This window comes from Neodiprion fabricii, chromosome 7 (genome assembly GCF_021155785.1).
Source record: "Neodiprion fabricii isolate iyNeoFabr1 chromosome 7, iyNeoFabr1.1, whole genome shotgun sequence".
NCBI lineage: Eukaryota > Metazoa > Arthropoda > Insecta > Hymenoptera > Diprionidae > Neodiprion > Neodiprion fabricii.
Window position 1 is genome coordinate 24,096,133 of NC_060245.1, and position 24,743 is coordinate 24,120,875.

The 24,743-nt window shown below is 41.9% G+C and overlaps 6 protein-coding genes across 16 annotated transcripts; 4 read left to right on the forward strand and 2 right to left on the reverse strand.

The window, feature by feature from the left end:
• The first annotated feature begins 775 nt into the window (after positions 1-775).
• Positions 776-2,929, forward strand: LOC124185944 (retinol dehydrogenase 12-like). The gene is made up of 4 exons (XM_046577196.1): positions 776-1,430; positions 1,513-1,748; positions 1,853-2,150; positions 2,245-2,929. Exons 1-4 carry the CDS (start codon positions 1,158-1,160, stop codon positions 2,419-2,421), a joined length of 984 nt encoding a protein of 327 aa, XP_046433152.1. The 5' UTR covers positions 776-1,157; the 3' UTR covers positions 2,422-2,929.
• Positions 2,914-8,560, reverse strand: LOC124185942 (UV radiation resistance-associated gene protein). Of its 8 annotated transcripts, none has more exons than XM_046577193.1 (11): positions 8,522-8,560; positions 6,982-7,089; positions 6,675-6,885; positions 5,949-6,539; positions 5,676-5,848; positions 5,306-5,532; positions 5,069-5,236; positions 4,748-4,989; positions 4,027-4,663; positions 3,828-3,933; positions 2,914-3,737 (listed from the first exon to the last, which is right to left on the reverse strand). In XM_046577193.1, exons 1-11 carry the CDS (start codon positions 8,543-8,545, stop codon positions 3,543-3,545), a joined length of 2,682 nt encoding a protein of 893 aa, XP_046433149.1. In that variant the 5' UTR covers positions 8,546-8,560; the 3' UTR covers positions 2,914-3,542. The 8 variants fall into 8 exon arrangements, with proteins under 8 accessions (XP_046433149.1, XP_046433144.1, XP_046433143.1 ...); XM_046577188.1 differs by having other exon boundaries at positions 2,914-3,434; positions 3,513-3,737; positions 4,027-4,989; XM_046577187.1 differs by having other exon boundaries at positions 4,027-4,989.
• On the forward strand, positions 7,748-16,725 carry LOC124185941. 3 transcript variants are annotated; one of them, XR_006871507.1, is made up of 14 exons: positions 7,748-8,496; positions 9,042-9,192; positions 10,322-11,058; positions 11,139-11,333; positions 11,426-12,048; positions 12,124-12,528; positions 12,606-12,870; positions 12,991-13,196; positions 13,289-13,433; positions 13,535-13,806; positions 13,897-14,062; positions 14,226-14,398; positions 14,521-14,714; positions 15,761-16,725. XR_006871507.1 is itself a non-coding variant. In XM_046577185.1 (13 exons), exons 1-13 carry the CDS (start codon positions 7,939-7,941, stop codon positions 14,624-14,626), a joined length of 4,002 nt encoding a protein of 1,333 aa, XP_046433141.1. In that variant the 5' UTR covers positions 7,748-7,938; the 3' UTR covers positions 14,627-16,725. The 3 variants fall into 3 exon arrangements, 2 of the variants coding, with proteins under 2 accessions (XP_046433141.1, XP_046433142.1); XM_046577185.1 differs by having other exon boundaries at positions 14,521-16,725; XM_046577186.1 differs by lacking the exons at positions 7,748-8,496; positions 9,042-9,192 and adding an exon at positions 10,147-10,238 and having other exon boundaries at positions 14,521-16,725.
• Positions 16,726-17,601: 876 nt separating this feature from the next.
• On the forward strand, positions 17,602-20,517 carry LOC124186659 (coatomer subunit delta). 2 transcript variants are annotated; one of them, XM_046578537.1, is made up of 8 exons: positions 17,602-17,752; positions 17,997-18,036; positions 18,153-18,376; positions 18,454-18,830; positions 18,903-19,073; positions 19,148-19,461; positions 19,538-19,854; positions 19,939-20,517. In XM_046578537.1, the coding sequence occupies exons 1-8, from the start codon at positions 17,750-17,752 to the stop codon at positions 20,026-20,028; spliced, it is 1,536 nt and encodes a 511-aa protein (XP_046434493.1). In that variant the 5' UTR covers positions 17,602-17,749; the 3' UTR covers positions 20,029-20,517. The 2 variants fall into 2 exon arrangements, with proteins under 2 accessions (XP_046434493.1, XP_046434492.1); XM_046578536.1 differs by having other exon boundaries at positions 18,454-19,073.
• On the reverse strand, positions 20,236-21,920 carry LOC124186663 (DNA-binding protein RFXANK-like). The gene is made up of 5 exons (XM_046578546.1): positions 21,648-21,920; positions 21,413-21,545; positions 21,079-21,299; positions 20,843-20,990; positions 20,236-20,717 (listed from the first exon to the last, which is right to left on the reverse strand). Exons 1-5 carry the CDS (start codon positions 21,915-21,917, stop codon positions 20,647-20,649), a joined length of 843 nt encoding a protein of 280 aa, XP_046434502.1. The 5' UTR covers positions 21,918-21,920; the 3' UTR covers positions 20,236-20,646.
• A 256-nt stretch (positions 21,921-22,176) lies between these two features.
• Positions 22,177-24,726, forward strand: LOC124186662 (regulator of chromosome condensation). Its single transcript, XM_046578545.1, has 6 exons — positions 22,177-22,317; positions 22,437-22,526; positions 22,657-23,036; positions 23,138-23,504; positions 23,597-23,869; positions 23,968-24,726. Coding segments are annotated over exons 1-6 (1,302 nt in total). The 5' UTR covers positions 22,177-22,316; the 3' UTR covers positions 24,159-24,726.
• The last annotated feature ends 17 nt before the right edge of the window (positions 24,727-24,743 follow it).

A 24,743-nucleotide genomic window follows, 5' to 3' on the forward strand; every position in this document is an offset into this window, starting at 1 on the left:
TGGAAATTTCAAAAATGTTCCTTTTCTTACAAAGACCCCTCTTTAAATTACACCTGAAATTGATGATAAATAATTGTAACCCACGCAGGTCAGGTACAAAAAAAAATCACCCGTCATTAACAACTATACGCATGATTAATGTTAATGCCATTACAAAAGAAGTACGGCTACCTTAAGGCACTGGTATAAGGATATGATAGAAAAAAAAACCACGTCGATTTAAACTTTTTTTTACGCGGATTTTAAAAGGACACGATCCGATTAAAACTTTTTATCTATCTATCCGTCCATCCACTCTTCCATATTATGTCAGCTACATGCATGATCATAGCTGTGGAGGGCAGAGGTAAGGAGGACTATGTCCCTGTATAAAAAGTGGACGTAAAGTAGAGTATATATCAGATGACGTTGCTGCGGTAAAAGAGACACGCTTAAAAGAAAGCGCCAAGAATTCTTAGAGTAGAACAGATTCAAACGGAGAAAGATACGCTGTTTTCAAAAAACTTGTTGAATGACATTTTCAAGTCCCAATTAAATAAAGTTATTTCTTTCATTTATTAAATCCATCGTGGGAATGACTCATTGAACCACGATTTGCTGCTTTGTCGCAGACACTTTTCCAGTTTAATATCCCATACGACATTGTTCTTCTTACCTCCGCACTCCGTCATCGTAGTGTGCCGACCACTAAAACGTAGTTCTACGGTACGTTTCAGTGATGTAGATCATGCATTTGCGGCCATAGGTGGTCAGAGCAATGACACGAAAATTACAACGCACAGGGACCTGTTATCAGCCCAAACGATTGTCGACACCCCTCGATTCCGCTCGAATTTCGAGCTACTCGACTCTACTCGACTCCGATATAGCGCACCGATTGCACCGAATTCCACCGAATCACGATCACTTGTACCGGCGGGTGTCGCGGTGAAAAACAACACCTACATTCGTGACTCACTCCAACTCGAGCAGCAAAACTATCTACGGCGTACCTAAAACTACGACGCGAAAGAAAAACTCGTACCTTTGCAAAATCGTGTAACATCCGCGCCCGAGATCCACAGTGCAACGATACAAAACACATTATGCTACGGACCTTCCCCGAAGTCGAAAAGAACCTATAAAACTTATCCAAAAGCACATAGTCGCTGGTCGAGATGGTTTCCTCGCTGTGCTACCTGATATTTCCTGTCATCCTTGTCATCGGTCTTCTGCGAAAATGTCGCGAGTCCTCCTGGGGCAAGTGTAAGAGTCGGACTCCGTTGCAGGGACGTGTCTTCCTTGTCACCGGGGCAAACTCTGGGATAGGTAAAGAGACCGTGAGAGAGCTGGCACGGAGGAAAGCAGTGATTATCATGGCCTGTCGGGATCTCCACAGCGCCAGAAACGCTATCGCGGATATTCGCAAGGATGTAGTTACCGGTGAATTGGTGAGCAGGTGTTGGACAGTCCCACTATTTTCTTATTCTATATTTAGATCGCTCGGTTATACGACGATAATGTTTCCCATAGATACCCATGGAGTTGGACTTGGCGTCGTTCGCTTCTATCAGACACTTTGCCCTCGAGGTATTGAAAACATTTTCAGAGATTCATGTGCTGATAAACAATGCTGGGGTTTACGCACCCATCAAGGATCGCTGTGTCACCAAAGATGGTTTTGAAATTCACTTTGGCGTTAATCACTTGGGACATTTCCTGCTCACAAATCTACTTCTCGATAGGCTGAAGGAAAGTTCACCTAGCAGGCAAGTGTTCCCCTCTATACTCAAATTATTGCCGAGTAAACTCGAACGGTGAACTGTTTGTTAAGACTTTGATATATAATTTTTCTCCCCCTAAATCCTAATAGAATCGTCGTGTTGACTTCAAAGCTGTTGGAATCAGGTCAAATTGATTTCTCTAATTTGAATGGAGAAAAGGGTCTACCTATAAAGGGGCGAATGAATCCAGCTTATAACAATTCGAAATTGGCAAACGTCTATTTTGCGACTGAACTTGCAAAACGAACGGAAGGTACGGGTGTCCAGGTTTATTCCGTATGCCCAGGATTCACATACACCGGGCTCTTCAGAAGTGTTAAACGAAGTTGGTTCCATTACATACTGTTCTCTCCGGTTGCTTTGATGTTTCTTCGCACGGCAAATCAGGTATTTTTACACGTGATTGCATGCCTACAGCATATGCGTGAAAAATTGATGAATAAAAGATTTAATATTAACCAGACATGTTTGCATTCTGTAGGGTGCCCAGACCGTGCTTCATTGCGCTACTGAGGAATCTCTGAACAATGAAAGCGGACACGTTTACCGTGACTGTAAAATGTACGAGCCAAAGAACGCACTAGATTCAGCAGTTGCAGAACGGTTGTGGAGAGTGAGCAGTGAACTGACTGGTATCACAGAGAAGGAATCCATGTAAACCAACTGTTGCGTTAGCATTATGAATGGAATCCAAAGTTTTACTTTGAAGTTGCGTAAATATTTTTAATGATGGAAACTAATCTACTAACTGCAAATAAGGGTCAAGTTTTAGAAAGCTTTGACTCTCCTGACTGCCGATACAACTGTGAATGGATTTCCTCTCGAGATACTTTACTGACTGACGAAAGTGATCTCACTGCAGAGTTGTACTCTAAATTTATTTTTAAATGGTAGGTTTAACAAGATAATCTCAGCCTACGGATACCTGTAGGCAAACACGCGTGCAACTATGAAGTATTCAATGAACTTTGGTTAGTTATCGGGTAATTTCTAGTCGGTATTTGTACCAATTTACATGGACTGAGAAATGCATGCGGTAATCGATCCCTCGAAGATAATTCTTAGTTCCGTTTGTTAATATCTCTTTCAACGACTAGTTTCAATTATATTTTATGAAGATGATTCAAGGTTAAAAGTAAGCAATAAAACATTCTCCAATAAACTAACTTCATTATTTTATAATGTACATACAATGTGGTAATGCAACTGTTCGATTAATAATCGATCTTACATTCTAATAAATACATTGCAGGTTCTCTCTGTATGGAGAGTGAGGATCTCTGATGAGGTTCAGGCTACAGCGATTTACCTCGGTATGGAATTTCAGGTTAAGTTCAAATCAAAGTACGTGTTCCCTTATACATAGACGTTCTTCACAAGGGGCAGGCCAGAGTCGCGAAATCCCATTCAAATATTTTAATTTAATGCAAGAAGTCGTTTCAACGTGCAAAGCTTGCTGTGATGCTGATACGTATTAAATATAGCAAGGCAATATCCCTAGATTTGTTAATCCTCTTCTCGCGTTTCCTTCAAAAATAGCAAAAACCCCTAATCGTAACTGAAACTTTGCTATTTGTTGTATCACAGATTGTTATTGAGTTTCGTTGTGCCAAACGCTTCTATGTCCTTTTCCCCTTTCTGGCACGGATTCGTTAAATGGCAAGAGCGTTTCTACAATTTGTATGAAAATTTATTCTTTGAAAGCAACGGTTTTGCAAAACATCCGATTACGTCGTCTACTCTTCTCACCCGATTTACGTTCTCTACGTTCCAAGTTTGCTATTGGCGTGGTCTCATTACTTTGAAACTGGTACGTTTGTTGGCCAATGCCTCAGTTCGTGCGAAAACGTTTTCGGAACTCCTTCTCATCGAATCGATGTATTCCGATGATGTTCGCGAGTCATCGGGCTCCGTGCAATTTCTCGATGACTTGAATAACGTAGGCGGCGTCGACACCATCGATTCGTTAGTTGGCTAAATTAAAATAGGTATAGAGCTATAATATATGTTGATTACAAAGTACTACATGCCTCGGTTATGCCAGATGTATAATTCGCAACTTACAACTGAATTGTACTGGTCTTGTTGCAGCTGCTCGTCTGAGCAGTGCGCTGTGGACTCACTGTTTCGCCAATTTTCGAGAAATCTTTGCGTCTCCAGGCCTTCTTCCCTGTAACAAAGGCAAAGAAGGATTTTTAAGCTGTGTGACAGAGTGGAAGGTACAGTCAGACGCAGAATAAGTTAATCACTGAATGATCACTACCTTGATTCGGAGTCGTATCGCTTTCGCCGCGGAATTTTTTCCGTTATTAAATATTCTTCCGGAAAACTACAAACCGAACCCGTGCGTTGTTTCTGTTCTCGAACTCTACTGGCGTAGTCCATGGCGTCGTCCATAAAAAAGCACGAGTCAAGCGCCGCGGGAGCAGGTTTAGACCCATCTGTGGCGGATCGTTGCTCTCGTTCTGTCGTTACGTCGTTTTTATTAACTTCCAAGTGTCTCTCTACTGTTTCGGTACTGGAACCATTCGCACTACTTGTTGCCACGTCTACTTCATCGCGTAACCCCATCCTTTCAATGTGTAAAAACGTTTCCTCATCGCCATCTAAGTCACACTTAAATTCGTCACCCTCCAGTTGTCCGATACAAAGCGCCATTTCACAGCTACTTACAGAGTTTGAACTTCGGTGTCTGGAATTCTCAACGGGATCAGATCCAGAAGTGGATTTTCTCTCTGTTACAGATATCGGTACAGTGATTTCTATATTGCTTTCTAACGGAACCACAACGGAAGCAACAGCTTCTCTTAGTAAAGGACCCTGGCCCTGTTTAGATTGACTTCGAATTATGGTATCATTGCTTTTGGCTGTCAAAGGACCTGCGGTCTCACCACTTCCGTCTGTAGGAATATTTTTCGATAAAGATAAAGGCATGTCATCAATCGCCTCATCCTCAGACTTGCAAATTCGCTTAGTATTGTTACCAAGAGTTGATGGCTGTGCTTGATTATCCAAGCCTTGATCTAAGGACGCTCCCAGTGAGCACCTGGTGCTCTTAGATCGACCGATTGATCGCGATTGCTTGTGACACTTCTCAAATACAACTTTCTGAACAGGCAGATGCGTCGACAGTGGTTGTGGCGGTGCCAGAGATTTGTATTTTCCCATACTACTGTGATCTGTATCCAACGATGACCCGGAAAACGTTCTCTTCGACCCATCCAAGCTAAAACACACATAATTGAAACCCATATTGAATTTTCAATATTCTTGGTCTATACATTCGTAAGAAATCTAGTACTCACGGTTGATTCGGCTTTATACTGATCAACGATGCGAGATTAGGAAGAGTAGCTCGAAGATCCACAGTAGGAAGTCCACAGTACCATCTCAGCTGTGCTATATTTTTATTCAACAGGTAGACTGCATAATGGAATTGCAGCTTGTCTTTCCCTCGAGCAAATAACGGAAATCTAAATGTATTTGAGATCAATTATAGAAAGAGTACAAAGTGAAGAATGATAAGACTTAATGTTACGTACTGTCTGTCTTTATCAGGTATGTTTTCCGTGATGTGGTCAATGACTTTACTTCTGGATGCGCAGTGAATAATCGGATATCTCGTAGGGATGTTCAGGAAGTTAGCGATCATTTGTGTCGTATGAGCAACTGATCCGAGAGCCACAGCTACTTGCGTGTCTTTGCAGGAATCCAGCTCTTCGCTATCTGGTAGATGGACGTTGTTTATCATGTATCTATCATCCTCTAGCTACGATTAGAAACGATTGACGTGAAGAACGGTTTTAAATAATTGCAAAACACACACAAATGTAAATTGCATGACTATTTTTACGTTCTCTGTTGTATCACGGGTTTTTACAATTATCTAATAATCCGTGGGCGTATTCGTACTCGAGATATGGGATAGATGAGGCCAAGTTCAGATATGAGCTGCATTCGACGGTGAGCGAGCCGCGTAGTTGTATACGCATAAGCTTCTCTGGTTTCCGTCTGACTTTGGCGCCACTCGCGGAGTCGTTCAATATCTCTGTTCAACTCCCTATACTTTTCCATCAGATCTGAACCTATAGTGTATAAATGCACCCAATTTTTAAATCCTGCCATACATTCAAGCTCAGATAACGAATTGTTAATAAGAATTTTGTTCATCCAAGCAACGCTTACCATGATCTTGATTCTCCTCGGCTATGCTGGTATGCACCTGGTTCAGGGTCCTTATCTCTCCAACTTTTTTTATCCTTTCCTGGTCCAATAGTTTTGTCCTGAATCTAGCGACCTCCAGTTCTTTTCTTATCCTCAGACTCTCAGCTCTCTTTTTTCTGTTTGCTTGTTTCGGTTGTAATAGCCTGTTAAGCGTAGACTGAGGATAGACCACTTGATTTTGAGATTCGTACCCAAGCGCAATTCTATCCCTCAGTGCACGCGCAGCTTCTGACTGCTGCTTAAGCGCCTGCATCTTACTTCTCAAGCTGCATAACTTGTTAACCGTGTAGCTGTCCCTCACATCTGCAGCCTGGACACTTATGGCAATGTATCGCTTTAACTCTGGGGGATTCAGGCAACAGCACGGTGGGGTAAAATACCCGCCTTGAAGGTGAAATATCAGCGAATTATCCTTCATACAACTATCCAAGTTACTCGGAAGTTTTGTACCGAGATACACCAGACCCGTAAGCGACAACCCACACGCTAGTATAGTCACATCGGTATTCGTGCCTTGCATATCAGTTTTCCTCCAAAGTCTGAGTACTATGTCTAGATTCAGGAAAAGATAACGAAACTTATTACATGTGTTGGCTGATTATTTCTGACATAAGTACCCATAAAACAGAAGCTTATAACGCCCGCCACTGTATTGCGGCTACCGTACTAACATAGTTTTGCGCTCACCGCTCGCAGCTGAGTGTCCTGTCGCGTGTAGTACGGGAACATCTAGGCCAGCCCATTTTGGACAGGTATTGTCAATCGGCTCGCTTGTGTATAGAGGCGATGACATGTTTGTGCGATGAAGAGTATAGTAGAACCATTCTTTGCAGTCGGTCGACGAATTCTCAATTTTTAAATTGTAACCAATAACTTGTATCAAGTTCCTGAGACGGAGCTATAATTGGATTAATCGATGTGTTTTATGGTAGCACGAAGCATCGCAGTGTGATATTTGTGGAGTACAAAATTGATTGCGTTTTGCAAGTATTACCTGCTGCGTAGCAAGGGGAAGCCAGACTTTGTAACGTGGAGCACTGCGAGGTTGAAGGGTTAGGTCAGAGTCTCTTATCAGAGGTCGTGCCTCCTGTAACTCCATCATCTGTGATGTGAACAACACCCTGTCATAACTAAGATAATATCAACGATACACGGATAACGAACAAAAAGACCGCAGCCAAGTCGACGGATTAGTTCCAGGGCGTATTTGACATGTTATTTTTTAACAGAATCGATTAGGTTTCTTTCGGCGAGTTATACTGGACATCCGAGCTACGCAAATTGATATAAGCTACGCGCAGTTCTCGTAATCGCGTACGAATATAGCCGTCAATGTGTAAATCATTTACGGCGTATTATTACACTGATAAAATAGAAACTAATCGCCTCGTTGCACTTAACGCGGCATCATTGCAGACTGCATCCAGAGTCCTTGAAACTGACAATAGTAACAATTATGAATGATCAAATTACGACTACGATTACTCATTTGACGCGCCCTTAGTTTACACCTGAAACCGCGAGGTGACTTTTAATCACTGAACGACTACTCCATCTAGTCGAATATCTACGTGCTTGGTACGAGTCACGGTCGTCGATGCGATGCGCCAGGTGGATTTTTGCTAATCGCAAATGTTCCAGGGGCCTACTTCGGCCGTATTAACGTGTGAAGTAGACCCCGGAACCTGTTCGCCGGGTTGCCGCCAGCAGACAGCAGGGGGCGCAGCCAGTGTTGACAAATGACGATCGTATCGTAAATGGCGTAGACGGCATCCGTCGCATCGAAGAAGCTCCTTGCGCGTATGTCGAGAAAAACTATCAATAACTTTCGGTTGCAACCCTCGATTGGTTGTCGGTATGTAAAATGTGACTGGCGGGGTGAGACGGAATGCGTTTAGAGACAGTGGCGATGGTGCGTTTCGCGGTTGAGCATTGAGTCACTTTTGCGGTTATGACCATGGAGGTGGTAGAAAAATCAAAACGGGAGAATGACAGCAGCCCAGTTTCAACGGCCGCTTCGATAACCTGGAACGAGGAAGAGGAGGAGAAATCGGCTGGCGTGAGTAATTCGGAAAAATCGGAAACCCCGAACACCGACTCACCGAGGGATGATAACGCCCAGGTATTCGCCGAGGCTAACGACCCCGCGATCTGCAGACCCTCCCCGTCGCGCTCGGATACCCCCGAGGAGGATGTCGAGGACGAGAAAGGTGTACCCCTATCCGGACCGGAGGACAGGGCTGTGGCAGACAATGCCGAGGATTCGACAACCCCCCGCAAAGATGACGAGAGTCCGGCGAGCGAAGAGCCGTCGGGAAACGTTGAAAAATTGACTGCAAAAAACGAGACGGGAGATTCGCGGGAGGTTATCAGCGGGCCTGTTACACCCCAGCAACCCCTGACATTTACGATAAACTTCGGGGACGACAAGGAGGTCGACACCGCGCGATATCGAAACCTCTTCGAAAGATACAACGCCAGGCATAAACGGAATTCGTCAACATCAAAGGTGCGTACATAACGCATGTACCTACGTTGACACACCTCCTATGCTGCATATTGTTCGTTCATCCTCTCCATCCGTGCCCGTCTAAAAAACCCTTTGAATTTCTATTTCTTCTTTCATTTTCGATAACATCTGATAGCCGCGTAGAGTAACGGAACGAACGAAAGTGCTTCCAGCACATTCATGCCTACACGTGCCTCGCATGTGTGCTCTGTACGAGTACGTGTAGCGGAATATGAGAATCCTCCACCGTAACGCATCTATTTACATAGAGAAATTCGTTTCAGTATTTCCAGCTCTAGTCCCCACCTCACGTCGCACTCGAGTACTCGTGTTCCCTCTCCTTCACAGATTTTTTTTTCCACTTTCTTTCTCCGTAGCTGTTTCTTTGCTGGAAAAAAAAAAAAAAACACCCGGACATTGTTCTGTATTACATACCTATAATACGCACGTACTCGGGGTTTGCGCGCTGTTCTGAACGAAGTTCGCGCGATTTATGAATCTATGAATGACACGAAATATAAACGATGTTAATTTTTTATCACCAGGTCGAGGTGAAGAGTAAAAAAGCGCCCGAGGCACCGGTCTTGACGAAACAAAAGACTCCAAGTGCGCACTCCGAAGGCTACTTCAGTAGCGATCCGGAGGACGACACTAGGCGCAAAGCCGACCAATTGTCTCGGAAACTCAAGCAATTGGGTAAGAATCTCTAAAATAGATGGCAAACCTGCGTAGCTTTGCAATCGTTACACGTATGTATGCCTATAGCTTATATATTAAGATTGTTCACCCAAAAGAAATAAAAAGAACTGTGGTTTATGATGAAAAATAAACCCCCTGCTAATTTGAGCTCGGTCGGATAAGATTTAGACGTCCCGCTTTCAAGTTTTGTTTTTACATTGAAATAACACGTTAAAAAAATAATACTTAACTTAACTCACCGTCGATTTCGCGTGAAAACATACACGAAAATGAAAAATAATGAAAACTTTTATTTTCTCTGAGTTTAATATGATTATTTTTGATTTTTCAATTTTGGCAGTCTGATGCCACAATAATTCTCAAAATATGCAAAATTGAACAAAATATCTGGAGACCTTTTTTGTACAGAATAATATTGTCTACAAAAAAGGTCTCTTGATATTTTTAATTCTCGTCTATATTTTCACGCGAAATCGACGGTGAGTTGAGTTGAGCAATTTTTTTTTTTTTTTTTTTTTTTTACGCGTTATATATATATATGCACGCTATCTCGTCCGGCCGAATAATTCCGATGCAATTGTACTTTTGAACACACTGCGGTATTTATTTCGATTCCGCGCGCGGCGCGGGTGACTTTTCACGCAATCGGTGCGTACATAGGATGGTATTGTATATACAGGACACGGGGTCCGCGTATATGCGAATATATATCTATAATCCAGTATCGCGAACCGTGAATCACGATGAAGTCATCTTCGCCATGAATGGTGGTGGTGCGGCCAATGCGTGGACAGCTTATTGATATTCGTACATCGTCGCGGTCGGTACGCGGGCAACGTATACGTACACACTGTCGTACAATGCAGGCGTATAATATACACACGTACAACCAAACTCACATATCTACATACCTAGTTATGTGGATACATAGACTGCAACGCGCGTGGGTAGAGTCGCATGAGCGCTGTGCATACCTGCCGAAGAGCGCGATTGTATTTTAAGCTCAGTTCGATACAGGTGCATGTCCGCGGCGCTGAGTATAAGTAAATTTCTCAGCCAATTCGTGATCCAATCACGTCGGAGTAGTACCGCACGGCTAATTTAACGAGCAACTTACGCTTTTCAGGCCTAAAATCCGTTTCGAAAGTCCCTGCGGTTCCCGAGAAATACGACGCGGGGATCATGTCTCGATCGTACTCGGAGCAGTCGACCCGGGAGTCGGAGATTTTGATCGCCCATGAAAAAGTCCGGTCGACTAGAGATAATCGACGGGCAAATCGTGCCGATATGTCTCTGGAGCTTCATCACCCTGCAAACAACATCTACGACGGTCAGAAGAGAAGAGTAACGGCGCACAACTCGAGCCTCCATCAGAACGGCAAGAATCGTGACCGGGAACCTGAGTTTGTGAAGACCGATATGGTTCGACCATCGATGCGCGATACAGAGATGAGATACGAGAGGAATTTCACCTCCGTGAACAATTCTACGGGCCTCCGTCACCGCGAGGAACGAGACAATGGCTTTCAACGGTTTGCGGATCTCGATGAAAAATTATCAAGCGAGAGCTCCGGGTCTGAGCGGTTTTTTAATTATGAAAACGCTAATATGGATGAGCGTGAAATTCGCGGATGCGGACGGCGATCTCATATGGATAATGTTAATGGTCAGACAAACTTGGATGCGCTAGAGGTAAGCAATTTCGACGAGGGTTCCGACGGTGCCGTTAGCGAGGCTGGAACCTACACCATACACAAAGATTATACGGATGAGGAAAAGGCCAGGATGGATATCGACAGAGTATTCGGTGTCGGTGTTCTCACGGAAGAAGAATCCTCTGAGGCGTACGTCCACAGCTTCAAGGTTCGTCTGAATTTTCATTTGAGTAATCATAAATAATTGCATAAATTGTTTGTATTATCAGTTATCATTGTTTATTGCAGATGAGTATTTCTAGAGACAACAATTGGATATCCGAGTGGGCAACACAGGTCGCAGAACACAACTCGTTACCGTCTGCAATCGGCGGGATGGATGTGATCTCAAAAGGACTTGTCTCACCACAAAGTCCACAAAGTCCTTCCAAAATACCCTCGCCGATTCATTCTCGCTCCCGGAGACTGTCCAGGGGTCGTCAAGTTCGTACATATGTATATTAGATTGTCTTTCAATCTTGTATGGAATTGATAATTATGTATTCAAATATTTGAGTATTCTGTGCTTCTTCCAGGACCAAAGTGACAGCAGTTTGGAAACGGAATCGTATCTTCGTGCAAAAGCTACAGCAGCTGCATCGCCGTCGCCCCACAACGATCGGATTATTGTTGATTCAGGGGGTGAGTCGGATGATGATACTAGCCGCAGCCACAACACACCTCCGCAAAGTTTGCAGCGGATAGGTTCTGCTCGTCGTGCAAGTCTATCCGACATGATGTTTGCACGAAACAGTATTTCCGAGGGGCGACGTAGCGCGAGAGCCTACACTGGATCTGAGACAAGGCTAAGAAAGGACCGAATTGTCACTTTACAAGAACCTCTGCGAAGTCCGACGCACGTCTTGGCCCGCCTGCAGCTAGGAAGACGTAATAGCTCGCTTGACAGGAAGGAGTACGCCTCTGACACCCCAGAATCCAACTGCACTTCTGGTAGAAGCAGCTTGAAAAGCTATCTGGATGGCACCATAGTTCATCCCGATAGTCCAGTTCTAGCACGGGTCAGAACGCCTACTGGAAAACTTACCACCAACAGCCCTATTATGTCACGTAAAGAAATTACACCAATGAGAACCAGTGAGCTTGCCAAAGCGCCACCTCAGGCAAAAAATATTGGTTATTTTACCTGCACGGAAAACAGGTAATTTCTGTTTGTAGCGAATTAGATGTTACTATACTAGGTTGAATTCTATTCATATCCATTTATTCGTTGTAGTCCCTATATGCTGCGAAAGTCTCAGAGCACAACAAGTTACGGTCATCGGGAGGACTTTGGTTACCGAGATCGAAGTAGAGAATCTTGTTTAACGTCTGTTCAAAGCTTGCATCAGAATAGTCCCGTACCACGACGCAGCAACGATGTACAAAGATCTGCAAGCACCGTATCAGTCAGAAATCCGCAAGTTACAAATCTGCTCACTAGACGCGGCAGCTTCAACAACAACAACAACAACAACAATACAGTCAATGATAGAACGGCAATGGCAGCTATTACGGGGAAATTTGCCGTCGCATCAGACAGCAGTAGTGAAGCTGGGGACAAACCAGTTCTGAAATCACCTGTCCCGCCTCTTTCATCAGGCATAAAACTGAACAGAGCGTTTAGTATACGGAGAGCTAGGTAAGAAACAGAAGAATTGTACTAGTAATTATTTGAACAATTGCTTTTCGAATCCCTCGTACTACACGCTTTTGTAGACTAAACTGCGAGCATGAAACAACGCCGAATACTACACCAGAGGAACGACGAAGGAAAGCACAGGTTGGCGAGATACGGGGAACCCAGGTTTCGACACAAAGTCGACAGACACCAAACCATCATCGTGGGAGGTCTGCTGGAAATACAGTCTTTAACAGCAAAGATACATTCAAAAGACCTGAACCACCAAAACCTAGAGCACCGTCGATGTCTCGTACCGACAGTGGTAGGATCAGTACTAGGGCGCCGAAAAATGTTAATCATGTAAGATGAAATAGTTCTCTGCTTAAAAACTTGGTATCCAATGTATGTAATTCATTTGTGACAGAACAATGATTATTTGAAATTTAATTTTCACACCGTATTTCCGTGCATTCTTCATAGGTGCAGCATTTGCGATCGAATCAAAAACTGACAAAAGATGCTCACAAAAAGCCTGGCAGAAGCAATTCGACCTTGACTTCGAAAGAAGTAGAATTTCAAAATTGGAAGAGACGCAAAAGTTATGATCCAATGAAAGCCGCAGCTGAGGGAAAGAAGAAAATGGACTCCTCAAAAAAGCAGCCCAGTATTGAGGATGGCTCTCACGGGTAAGTTGACAGTTACCCATCATTTGAAATGACACAATGGCAGGTCCTATAATAATGGGAAAACAACTTGATAAATATGTGTTACATTACAGGTGCGAAAGCTCTGTTCTTAGATCAGCAAGTTTTCACGGCACAGGGGGAACTCTTTCACTCGCTGCCGAATGGTCAGAAAATGATAACGAATTCACAGATTCCAATGAATACATTCGACCTCCTCCCCCTTCAAGCCCTCAGTTGGTGAGTCGAAAAGAGAATGTCAAAAATACCGCGGTCTTTTAATAATCGATATTGTGGAATGTGACGGAACTTTTTACTAACAATCATCATGAATTTGTTAGGGAAGTGACAGCGATTTTGAAACCTCGTCATATCTCCGCGCAACTGAAAACGTTGTGTCTGCAATGTCAGCACGTATGATTGTGCGTCATCCACCTCTGGTTGATTCTGGAGGAGAAAGTGACGAGGATACGAGTCGTAGTCTCCATAGGCCGACGCACAGAGGATCGCTGCATCTTTCCCACGGCAGTGATACCGAAAGTAGTGACGAGCCACGTCCTCCGATCATTCAATCGCCTGTCGCAAACTTGAACCACTCCAAGATCGTCCCTAGGTACCATTTGGAGTCTTTTATGAAATAACTATACGTTTCTGACATTCCTCCTATGACACTTAATTAGGCCAAGATTATAATTTATCGCAGCATACGTAAAACTCGGACTGGAAGTCGAGATAAAAAAACACCAATGTCTCTAACAAAGCCAAAATCTTCACCACGGGATGCTAGAGGAAACGTTGACACAACAAAGGTTGTTGCAAGGACAGATTCGGGTCGATTCAGCACACGGGCACCGAAAAATATCAATGCGGTGAGCAAATCGTTTTAACATATTAAAATACAGTTTCCGGTAGATGACTGACTATATTCGGTTCTGTAAGTCATATACACATAGAAATCAGGCAGAGGAAGCAATTGCGGTATAACGGAATTATTCATTTTTATAGACGAAATGTATGTGTATGGTTGTTTAGGTCACCCAGTCAAAGGGAAAAGATAGTAAAAAGTCTGCTGTCCCAAGTTCGAAAGAGGTAGAAATGCAGAACTGGAAGCGCCGAAAGAGCTATGATCCGATGAAAGCGGCAATGGAAGGTCGGCGAAAAGTTAATCAAACAAAGAGAAGTCCGAACGTGAATTCATCGCCAAGGTTAGCAATACACAGATTGAAACATGTCATTCAAGTATTTCAAAAGAACAGAGGATTCCAAATGTGAGGCATTGTATTTCAATTTTGCCACTTTCTATTAATCGGACATTTTATTACTGCAGCCACGTACTGAGGTCGCAAAGTTTCCATGGCTCAGTGGGACTTGGTGTAAGTGACTGGAGTGACGAAGAATTAACAGTTTCGGCAGATGAGGCATCTCTGTACTGAATGAGTCTGAAAATAACTGTAAATCAGTGACAACAATTACAATTACGAGACTCTTATTCCCGTTAGAAACAAATAACAAAGATACGTGGTAAGATAATGGATGGTCTTTCGATTATTTTTTTCTCTCTATTTTCGTTTAGACTCATATATTTTCAACTTATCGATCTGACGCTTGAATAATTTTTTGTGAGCAATACCAATGCAATTATTTTATTTACAGAGTATGTAGCGGAATATTATCTAGTTTATAGCCACTTACAGTATCATACGTTCTTCGTAGTATGTCACATCAACTTGATATCTTATTATCAGTACCTACATGGTCTTTGATAAATGGTGATTCATTACTACAATATATCAATTGACCTATCGAGTGCGGTTCACTCGTACTTTTTCCGGTTTCGTCTTATTTCGAATCTTCACTGATAAAATACTCTTGTGTCTATGACGTATCATATCGATATTCGCGTTCGGAATTTAGGTCTATAATGTATGGTCTTTAAGCGCCGCATGTCTTGCGCTCAAATATAGGTAATATGTATTTCTACACGACTATTATTGCATCTGAATATTTGTTCATTACTATCTTGTCCAATCTTTTTTCGACAATCAAGCGTCTTAATCGAACATCAAAGTTCTCAGAAAGGCATTAACATTTAAGGGGCATACAATTCTTGCTGAACAAATAGGTATAACTCACGTCCATGAAAATATTCCATTATACGAGTAACAATTCAACGCCATGCCTCGTAGTCCAATTTTTGTACTGAATCAATTTATACATGAATTATTGAGATGCTTATTTCCTGTTTTATACTGTGACATATACATTAACATTTGTATCTTATGGCTCTTCCCAAGTGCAATACATTTTTCGCTAGGTTAATGAAAAGTTGAGGAGATAAGTGACGGAGAAATATATTTGTATATTAGAAATCATTATTATTCATTATGTGGAGAACTGTTTTGAACTTTGCATGTCAGCATTGTGTTGCGAATGATGGTTTAGTTTTTTCGGGCGACGGTGCATACAAGTTAATTACATACAATGTTATTGCCGCTCGTTGATAGACATTTGTATACTATGTTAATTATTGATATTGGAAACTCAGTTGATTTTTTCCATTATAATAGATATAACGGAAAAGAATCTGCGACGTCCGTCCACCCGCCCGAATACAAACGCATTCGATTGAATTGAAAATTTTTTATGTTTCAATATTTTTTCTGCGTATTTTAAATTTTACGTGTGATTTATTCAAAAAAAAATGTTAAACTTTTCGAGAATATGTAGTACATGTTCTTGTTATGTCGTCAGAAAATTTCAAACGAGATCTAACTATCAAAGAATTAGTCTGGCGCACGTATCAGATGATGTGAATTGGGAGGATAATCCACTACTAAAACGTAAATATTATATTCTGATTAATCAAAACCATGTCAGTTGAACGACAGCGCGGTGAGACCGTCAGGTTTACATTCTACTTAACAGTAGTGAATCTGTCTATAAAACTACATATGTGTAGGTATTATGTATATACTAGAATATGGTCTACTGATCATGGGACTTGGTTTATCTGAAATGATATTTGTATGTGTATAACGGTCAGTGAATGCTTTCATTTGTAAAGTTGCAAATATTATATATCATATTATATTATGTATACATCTCTGAATATATATATATATATAGTATCATAGTTCAGTATATACTTGTACAAAAACAGCGGATTATTATAAGCATCATAATTCATACGTACATAGAGAATATTTGTAGAGCAATTTTTCGGTACGGCTAACATGTGGTAGAATATAAGCACTTATTTATGTTACAGTATGCATATAATAGGTATATTATACAATGTATTTACATTGAAAAAAATGATTGTTAGTCCAATTGAATATTTCTTTGCGGGTGGCGAAATTGTACATTTTGTTGCTTTTAATAAATTTTTTTTTTTCATTCATTTTGAAAGTACAAAAGGCTGGGCGAGTTAAAAATTTGTTTTTCGTCATTCGCAAAAAAAAACTTTTCATTGGATCAAATAACTCTTTCTCTCAATATAACTATGTCGTCAGATTACTCGGCGCTAAGACAACGAATGTCTCTCTAATTCTTCCTAATCACCGGGCTTCCCTTCAGTACAGAGAACTAGAGGGTCACCTTTATTGTTACGTCCAACACCACATTGATGATTCGTGCTTTATTTTTTTAAACGTTACCTGAAACAAAAACTTATCTATGCATATATGAATGTATGTACAATATCGACTCTTGTATATTGACCATAAGTTAAAAACTTTCAACTCTTTTTCTCTCTATAAAACAATTACTTCGTAGTCCGGATCTTCGTTTTTGTTAAGATATACTTGCCCGTATACTGTCCACGCATTATAGAATGTGCTTGCGATTTTGTAACAATCAAATATTTTGATCGCTAATTTATTATTAAAAAAAGAAACACAAAACTACATTTTTCAATCCCAAGTGAAAATGTCAGTGATTGTAAGGCTAATAACACTACGGTAATATAAATGTTTGTCGCAGACTGGATTATGTAACAATTTTCATTCATTTACTCTAATGTTTCTTACCCTATCAACTATAATCAATCATAAGTAATAACTTTTCTTTCAAACGCTTCAGGTGAGTATTTCTCGAATATCTCGGCACCGATTCAAGGTAGAGCCGTTCAATGATATTCAAAACCACGAGGTTGAAATTAGTAACGTTATCGTAACGAAACATTGGGAAAAAATCCTACTTTATTATTTTTACAATGATTTTGAAGGAACCAAGATTGCAAAATATGAGTAGGTTTCGTTTCATCACGGTTTACTGAATTTCAAATAGTTCCAAAATCTCGTAATAACGGTTTTACCCCTTTTTCCTCAGCATGAATCGTTACGATAACATTACCAACTACAACACGATTCAAAAGCTAGTAGTATCGCCCGCGTAAACGGCAGTTGGTACTGGAGTTGGCAACAATGACTGCGATCCGTATACGTGGTACATGTTTTGTGTAATGTAGAATATAGCTGCAAGGATATTAACGTACACGTTACAGGCTAAATTCAGAATATTTCAGGCTACGGGGCGTTGAGAAGCCGATATTCAGTATGGTGAGTGATCGTCTTAATCGTTGCTAAAAATTCTCACCAATGCCAGGCTGTCACGAGATGGTTAATGTGACTACCCTGCGGCTCATCGTCATCCGTCACACGCCACGACCCACTCACCTACAGATGTCAAGTTGTCAAGTGCTGACCGCCCTTCCTGTCGATTTTCGAAAATTTCCTAATTAACACCTAATCTGATTTATCAGATGGATTGGGATCACGATTAACCTATTTTTTTGTGTTGCAGGTACTCATCGCTGCTGCAGTTTGCACCAAGGCAGGCAAGAGTAAGTAACTTTACTGTACTTGCATCAGCCAGTTTGCAACACGCGCTGTTTACTGACATGAAGAATCCTTCATTTTTACCACGAGCAAAAACTGATCTGTATTCATTGTTTATTAGCCATCGTGTCCCGCCAGTTCGTCGAAATGACCAAGGCGAGGATAGAGGGTCTACTTGCTGCCTTCCCAAAATTGATGAGCACCGGCAAACAGCACACGTTTGTCGAAACTGAATCAGTGCGATACGTTTATCAGCCATTGGAGAAACTTTATATGCTTCTCATCACTACTAAAGCGAGCAATATTTTGGAGGATTTGGAAACCCTCAGACTTTTTGCGAGAGTGGTAAGCCGAGGTTTATCTTAAAATAGCAGTAGTATCTACTATGCAACTAATACGTACTTTTGTCTATTGCCTCAAAGATTCCAGAGTATTGCAAATCGATGGAAGAAGTTGAGATAGCTGAGAATGCTTTCAATCTCATATTTGCCTTTGATGAAATCGTAGCCCTAGGATACAGGGAAAGCGTCAACTTGGCGCAGATCAGAACTTTCGTTGAGATGGACTCGCATGAAGAAAAAGTCTATCAGGCGGTTAGGCTGACTCAGGAACGAGAAGCCAAGAACAAAATGAGAGAGAAGGCAAAGGAACTTCAGAGGCAGAGAATGGAGGCCAACAAGAAAGGGGGCGTCAAGGGTCCTGGTTTTGGCGGTGGCTATGGATTCACATCCAGTCCATCGGTCGGTGATTCTGCAAATTTCGTTCCAGAGCCTGTGAAACCTGCTTATACTGCACCACAGTATGTATACCTTCAATTAGCGAATTCAAATCTGCAATTCTTATTTTTCTCAACAATTCAACCCATTTGCAGAAAGCCAACATCTGCTGGTCCCCGTGCCATGAAGCTCTCTGGGAAATCGCGTGACGTTGACTCTTTTGTAGATCAGTTGAAAGAAGAGGGAGAGAACGTGACTACTGCGTCATTGGCTGCTCCTGGTGTTAAAACTGTGCACACTTCACCACAAATCATTAACACAGAACCGTACGTGTAAACTTTTTTCAAGTTCATATACTCGCAACAGTCGGGTGATTAATCTTTGAATATATGTTTTGAAGGGTGCACTTGAGACAGGAGGAGCGTTTGACTGTTCGCGTGGGCCGTGACGGAGGAGTTCAACATTTAGAGCTCCACGGACTGGTCACCCTGCATATTTCAGATGAAAAATGGGGATGCATACGTGTGCAGCTAGAGAACAAAGATACACGCGGTGTGCAACTCCAAACACATCCCAATGTCGATAAAGAGTTGTTCAGGACACGAGCCCAGATTGGACTCAAGAATCCAGCAAAACCATTCCCTCTGAACACAGATGTTGGCGTGTTGAAATGGCGCTTGCAGGCGCAAGACGAATCAGCTTTGCCAATTTCGAGTTAGTTTCGTAGCAAGTACATTGCCATCTGCCAAAACAGTTGAATCTGTGAAATTAATATAATTTTCTCTTCTAGTAAATTGCTGGCCATCCGAGAACGGCGAAGGTGACTGCGACGTGAATATTGAATATGAATTGGAACAGGAAAATCTCGAGCTGAACGATGTTCAAATAAATATTCCGCTACCTATTGGGGGCACTCCTGTTGTTGGAGAGTGCGATGGTCAATATACACACGAAGCACGACGAAATACATTGGTGTGGTCGCTACCTCTGGTAGATGCCTCAAGCAAATCGGGATCGATGGAATTTTCGGTTCACTCCTCTACACCGGCAGACTTTTTCCCGCTGCAAATCTCTTTCTCTTCTAAGACCCCGTACGCAAGCATCAAGGTAAAGAATTTGACCTTTATGTGGTTAATCATTAGTATTTGCCAGAAGTCGAATCAAAACTTTGTACTGTGTGATTTCTTACAGGTCAATGAAGTCCTTCTGGTCGAGGATGATAGTCCTGTCAAGCATTCCGTAGAGACGGTATTCTTTACTGAGAATTATGAAATTGTTTAGAGTCATATGCACATAATATAAACAAGTTGATTATGCAAAAGGTAAGCAGAATTCGGTATAGCGAATCAATCAATTGTCGTATCGAACTAATTTCGTGCGGGTGTACAAAATGAAGACGTGGTTTACCAGATTTGGACAAGCTACGCGCGATTTTATCATTTTTATTCGTTGTTTGTATTAATTTGCAACTATTTTTTCTTCTCAACATCTGAATGAGACAGTTTACTTGTATTTAAATCGCGCTTGGATTCGAAAATTGGTTACAGTCTCCGGAATTTATTTGAAATCAGTGCAATTTTCATTACATTAATCAAACAAAATCCGAGAATTAAGAAAAATAGGTCAATGTCCAAAGTTCAATTTTGAAGAATTTCATACTACTATGCGGCTATTTCGTTTGCCGCTAGCCAAACCTTGTCCTGTAACGCAGTGTGACAAAGAATATTGTAGAAATAAATAATTTTCATCACTGGCATGATATTCCTTATACAGGCACGATATATTTTAATAAACTATCGCAAATTACAGCCGGAAAGGTATAAACATAAACTAATAAAATATGTAATACAATTTACTGTACGTTATTTTAACGTTTACGGACTTGTCAATAATTCCGGATCACAAGTTTGGCGCGTCGGATGGTAGGCTCATCAGCTGATGCATTAAAAAGTTTTCGATTACTGCTTTTGCTATAATTTAACAAAAACAACCTATGTAATTATTTCGATTCTAGCATTGAATATTCAAGACGACATATCAATACGAAAGCAAGATCAAATACAATATCAGTCAAGACTGGATATAATGTTATTACCAATAGTTGCGTTATTTGCCAACGCTGCTTGATAGGGGGTTACATTATGTACGTTTCTATGAGTTACATCAGCACCTCGCGATAACAGTTCGTGGCATACATGAGGGTGATCACCATGGGCGCCATATACCAAAGGTGTGTTGCCTTCCTGAAAGGTTTCTTAGACTTACAACACGATCTTCAAGTTGGATATTTCTTACATGCTGAATAATTTTCTCTAAATTTACGAAAATCACCTCGTCACTTGGATCAGCGCGAGCTCCGTGGTTCAAAAGCAGTTTAACAAGGTCGTGGTGTCCGTACGCTGCTGCTAAGTGCAAGGCTGTCTCTCCATTGACGCCACGGTAGTTTTTATCTGCTCCTGCATTCAGCAATTGTTTCGCGCTTCCCAACTGACCATATCCAGCTGCCCACATGAGTGCAGTGAAGCCTTTTTCATCCGGAACATCTACAGTCCCTGATTAAACAATGTATATGATAATTAGAAGCGTGCAACCTGACTAAGAATCAAACGATAGTAAGTGCCATCTTTCTGGAGCTGAATAAAAAAATAAACAAATTATCAAGTACCTGGTTGAACGTCATTTGGAGTAAGTTCACCTTGGCCGGCAAGAGTGTGAAAAGTGAGATCATTTCCTTCATACAACTGAGGTATCTCAGTCTGAGTATTGCCTCTCTGTAGATTAGTTAGCAAAGTAGGTGGCTATGGGAAAGTAAGTACGAACCTCATGAAACAGGTGTGTTGAAATTTTCGGAATTGAATTTCAGGGCTGAAAGTAAAAAAAACATGAGCATATGAAAATACCTTGTAGGGTTGAAAGGCGCTGGTTCTGGTGGCATCCTGCCAGGCACCCGGTGCCCAGTGCCACTTGGTTTCTATGGGTTCGGTTTTACAGTCGACATTGATGTTCTCTGGTTTACAAACCAGCGGGCGCGGGAGTATCTCAAGTACTTGTTCCGTCTTACATTCGCTATGAGCGTTAATTATTAATTTCTCCTCCTCAATGTCGTCCTGTCGTTCGATATCCTCCTCCTCAGACTTGAGTATCAGCTCCGAATGTATGTTAGAATTCATCTGCCTCAGACGAAGGCGTTCATGAATTATCTGGTTAACGGCGGTCTAGCGGTTCGCGATGATTGCGCAAGGTAAATATTGAGCCTAGCTGCAATATATTTAGGTTAGGGGTTCCGTCGCAAAAGACAACCCTTTTCAACCTTTCACCCCGCGTCTTGATTGGCCCAACTTTGATCGCTGCGATCGCGACAGATGTTTCGAAGTCTGGTTCGACTTGACCCTCCGCCAGGGGGTCGCTTTGGCCGTTGGCATATGCGTGATGGTTTTCTCACGCGCTTGAACGTTAGAAGCGTTTGAACCGCATCTGGTTGGGACAATATTGCACTGCGAGTTTTGGCGCGAAAGTCGGTACAGCGTGTTTAACAGTCGCTTGCGGTTTAGATTAGTCTTCGTGAGATCAGTAAGTATGGCGAGAACATTGACTTCGAGTTAATTTCACGCTGTTTCTTTTTGTCAGAATTCCGTTCTTTGCTCGAGTGAATCTCGCTGTGATCCTAACCCTAAAATTGGTTCTTGCAGTGCCCCCCAAGAAAGCGATGAAACGAACTGCCTCGGTGCCTCCGGCAGAGAATTCGGCGAAACACGCGAAGACCAACAAGCACAGATATGGTGAGTCTCATACTATTTCATCCGACTACTTACCTCTGAGAATTACTGCATCATTTTGCCACATACCTAACCTACATAGAGGATCATATCCGACCTTACAACATTGACGTGCCACTGATTATTATTGTAGAATTTGTGCCTGCACCCAATTTGCCACGGCGGCAGATTGCAGGCTCGATCCTGAGTTTTGGACAGGGGGATGTTGGTCAGCTTGGGCTGGGCGAAGATGTGCATGAAAAAACGCGCCCTGCCGTCATACCTGAACATGAAGATATCGTTGACATAGCAGCAGGTGGTATGCACAATGCATGCCTAAATAAAGATGGGAAAGTTTTGTCCTTTGGTTGTAATGACGAGGGAGCGCTTGGACGAGATACTAGCAAAGAAGGCTCGGAGACTTTTCCAGGATTTGTTACGCTCCCAGAAAAAGCTGTACAGGTCACTGCCGGTGACTCGCATTCGGCGGCCCTCCTTGAGGATGGCAGGGTATTTGCGTGGGGGGCTTTCAGGGTTAGTTTCAAGTCTATATCGCATTTAAATGGCAGGACTGGAGATTTCAAATAGAGTTTAACTAATAATTGATGTTTGCCTTTATCATGTTTCAAAATAAGGATTCACACGGAAATATGGGACTTACACCTCGAGGAAACGAGAGGTTTCCTGTGGAGATATTACCTGGTGTAAAAGTGATTAAAATCGCGTCTGGGGCCGACCATCTTGTTTTACTGACAGGTAAAGGTCAAGTATATACCTGTGGCTGTGCTGAGCAGGGGCAGCTTGGACGAGTAGCTGCAAGATCAGCTGACCGACATAGTCGGTATGGAATTACCCATCTCCTAACTCCAGGACTAATTACCCTCAAGGCGACAAAAAAGCTATTATTTCAAGATATTTGGACAGGATTATACTGTACATTTGTGAAAGAATACCACCACGGGGAGATATATGTTTTCGGATTAAACAATTATTATCAAATAGGTGAGTTACGAATACCATCAAGCATACTGTGCCAACATCAATCTCTTGTTAATCTATGCTCTATTCATACAGTACATGAAATTGTGTTTAAGGTCTTACAGAAGCTATCGTACATCCTTACCCTCAAGTTTCAAAAACCTTCAGCGGTCGTGCATGGAAACACATCAGCAGCGGTCAACACCATACTATTGCCCTCGATGAAATGGGACAGGTTTTCACCATGGGACGGAAAGAATATGGTCGACTAGGCCTTGGACCAAATTGCACAGATGCCAAGGAACTTGTTCCAGTTCCGGCTCTTAAATCAATTAAATGCATAGACGCGTGTACGGGAAGTACACAATCATTTGCTGTCACCAGTGCAGGTGATTGAATTGCTCATTTTACATTTACAATTAATATCTCTAATTACGACCTTGCATTGAACACAATTCTTAGGGGACAACTATTTTGCAACTTGCAGGAGAGTTATATGCTTGGGGGATGGGTAGCAGTGGCCAGTTAGGCACAGGGAAAGAAGAGGACGTCGAGACACCAGTTGTTATCAAAGGAAGACAACTAGAATCGAGAACTGTTATACGAGTAGCAGGTGGTGGTCAACACACAGTTATTTTGGCTATACCTCGACCAATCGAGGATGAAATCACTAATTAAATATGGTGATCTGACAAAATTCCGGTGTAGCTCTGTTAATGGCTCAGTTATCTATATTTACTATTGATTTTTAAGAAATTATTGAATGATTCGCAAGTTCCGTTGCCCTGGACAATTAATAATGGAAAAGTATTTAAGGTGCATGTAATCAAGCGTTGGTAGCGTACCACGGTATGTACTGATACTTGCCCTCTTGCTACAACAATCAATTCTTTGTTTCCTCCGAGACAATTTGCTCGGTTTAAATATTTTCATACGATATTCGAGTGGCAGGGTCAGTATGAAACGGTAAAATTATGCTATGGGGTAAACATTTTTTACTGTCTTGTTCACTGTTTTGCCGCATCTGTTACTCTCGTGGAGCTACACTGCCCAGAGTGAAACCCTAATGAATATGCGTCATGAAAGACTGAATGTTTTACACGGATTTCTGTAAAGATAGGAGCGATTGCACGCCAAAGACAATATTTTTTATTACAGCAAATCGTGCGATAACCGTACCTCGGATAATACATCTACCTGTACCCAACGTTGTTACATATATCAATATACTGTTCACAAAACGTTACTGCACCTGTTTGGCTC